We start from the raw sequence: 1,911 nt of genomic DNA on the forward strand, positions 1-1,911 counted from the left end.
AAACCATCTTTGAAAATATTGAAGCTTAGACGACCATAGCTCTCTTCTATGCTTATTGTCTGCAACCTTCTTTACCAATCAAAATAAGCTGCTATATTACGCGTTCTACAAGAAGACCTTTAATCTATTGCATGCAGTTTCTACTAACAAATCTTAATCAGTTTTCCATCCCTTTCATTCGCGATGAAGAAGCCAGATATTTCAGGGAGATAGCCCTTTACTTTTGAGCACAGACCATCAATGTCATGGGCTGTTGTAAAGGTTCGAAATATAAAACTTAAACAGAAGCGAGGAGAGGACACCTGGGTTGATGGAAGGCTAGGGCATCTATGGGAGAATGCATAAGGAATAGAGGGTCAGAAAGTTTATATTTCGTTCGCGGGGAACCTACACTACTTTAGAGAGGCGTAGCTGTCCCATGTGACTGCCCTCTTTGAGTGATCCGCAGAAGGAGACACATTCCACTAACCGAAAGTTTGTATTCGGAGAAAAACTAAAGTATTTTGCCATGGTATTGACGTAATGAACCAATTTCTATACCAAGTAAAATAGAGGATATCCAAGCGTTTCACCTCCGCTATCTTCACCAGACTGTTGAATAATTGTGATCCCAAGTTCTACGACTGTAGTGCCATACAGCGACACAGCGCCACAGCATTGTTGGAGTATTGCTTTTTCGCACTAAGTCGCAGTATTCCTAAGAGCTTACATTCTTCCCCGTTGTTCCACAAATGGTTATGGATCACTTAACGGTGCACCGCCGTGGTAGTACAGAGTTATCCGACTCGTTCATTGGCATCTCTCTAAATATTTTTTGATCTCCAAATAAAAAAGGGTATATTTTTCGATAAAGAAAAATCCTAGGCGGCGAAGGCATCAAAATTCCGACCTTGTCTTTGGACCACCCTACATACATATACATAAATCCAATCCGAAATTCAAAGTTGTTTTATTCCGTTGCAAAGTTTTTTATTTATTTCTCATAAATATAATTTTTAAATCTAGTTATCTGTATCAATTAGCTACATACATAAATATAATACTAAAATGTTTTGGTTTAGGAACTTTCTGACACAATATGGCTATACGTGTGATTATTTTTTAACTTGTTTTCTCTTCCTTTTGCGTACAGTAGGTACCGCAGGTTTGAGAAAAAAAGAAGTTGTCAGGCGAACAACAAGTAATGCTTTCAGACCGTTTGTCTCAATTGATAAATGCACTTAAAACAATCCATAAAAATTTGTTTGCAAGGTGATGTTATGTTTTGATCATATGATAAGCGATGCGATTACCCAGCGAGTGATTATCGCAGCGCTGATGCCGACGTCCACACCGACAATGACCCAAATAAGATGCGTACGCCACACAGGCGTTACAAATTCGCAAAGCGGTACCAAAGGTCACCAACGACCAGCGCGCGTTCGGCACACAAAACAACACAGTATAACAATTCACAGCAGCATACATCTACCATAAACCCAAAAATTACGCATTAACCAAACAAAAAAAAAAAAACGGGTGCGTGAGCAGGCGGTTATGGCTTGAGGGTATCACGAAAATCGTGCAACAGCGCAGTGAACAAGCGAAGGCGACAGCAGCAAAATTTACGTATTGAATATGAGAGCGCGATTCGATATATACAGTGTCTTTACTCCCTCTATTCGAGCGCATTGAGGAAAGGTGCAATGGAGCCAATATCCTCGCAGTCGGGTATGGCTTTACCCTTGAATTTGAGGCAGGATTCAGCGCATGTCTGGCCCTGAAAGTAGTCACCGAACATTTTCTTGCACTGCGCGCAGTTGTTGAGGCAAATTTGTATAAAATCAATGCCGGAAATGGTGTCTGTAAAGGAGAAAAAGAGGGAGAGAGAGAGAGAATAATTACACAAAAAATTGCTTACTTAAATATAAA

At 40.2% G+C, this 1,911-nt stretch overlaps 1 protein-coding gene across 1 annotated transcript; it reads right to left on the reverse strand.

The window, feature by feature from the left end:
- Positions 1 to 1,013: 1,013 nt before the first annotated feature.
- Positions 1,014 to 1,842, reverse strand: LOC108356030 (eclosion hormone-like; the record flags this gene model as incomplete). The annotated part of the gene is made up of 1 exon (XM_017607161.1): positions 1,014 to 1,842. A coding segment is annotated over one exon (185 nt), but the record flags the coding sequence as incomplete, so codon positions are not given.
- Between the last annotated feature and the right edge of the window lie 69 nt (positions 1,843 to 1,911).

Source organism: Rhagoletis zephyria, unplaced genomic scaffold (genome assembly GCF_001687245.7).
Source record: "Rhagoletis zephyria isolate East Lansing unplaced genomic scaffold, Rhagoletis_zephyria_1.1 Rzeph_scaffold_53274, whole genome shotgun sequence".
Classification (NCBI taxonomy): domain Eukaryota; kingdom Metazoa; phylum Arthropoda; class Insecta; order Diptera; family Tephritidae; genus Rhagoletis; species Rhagoletis zephyria.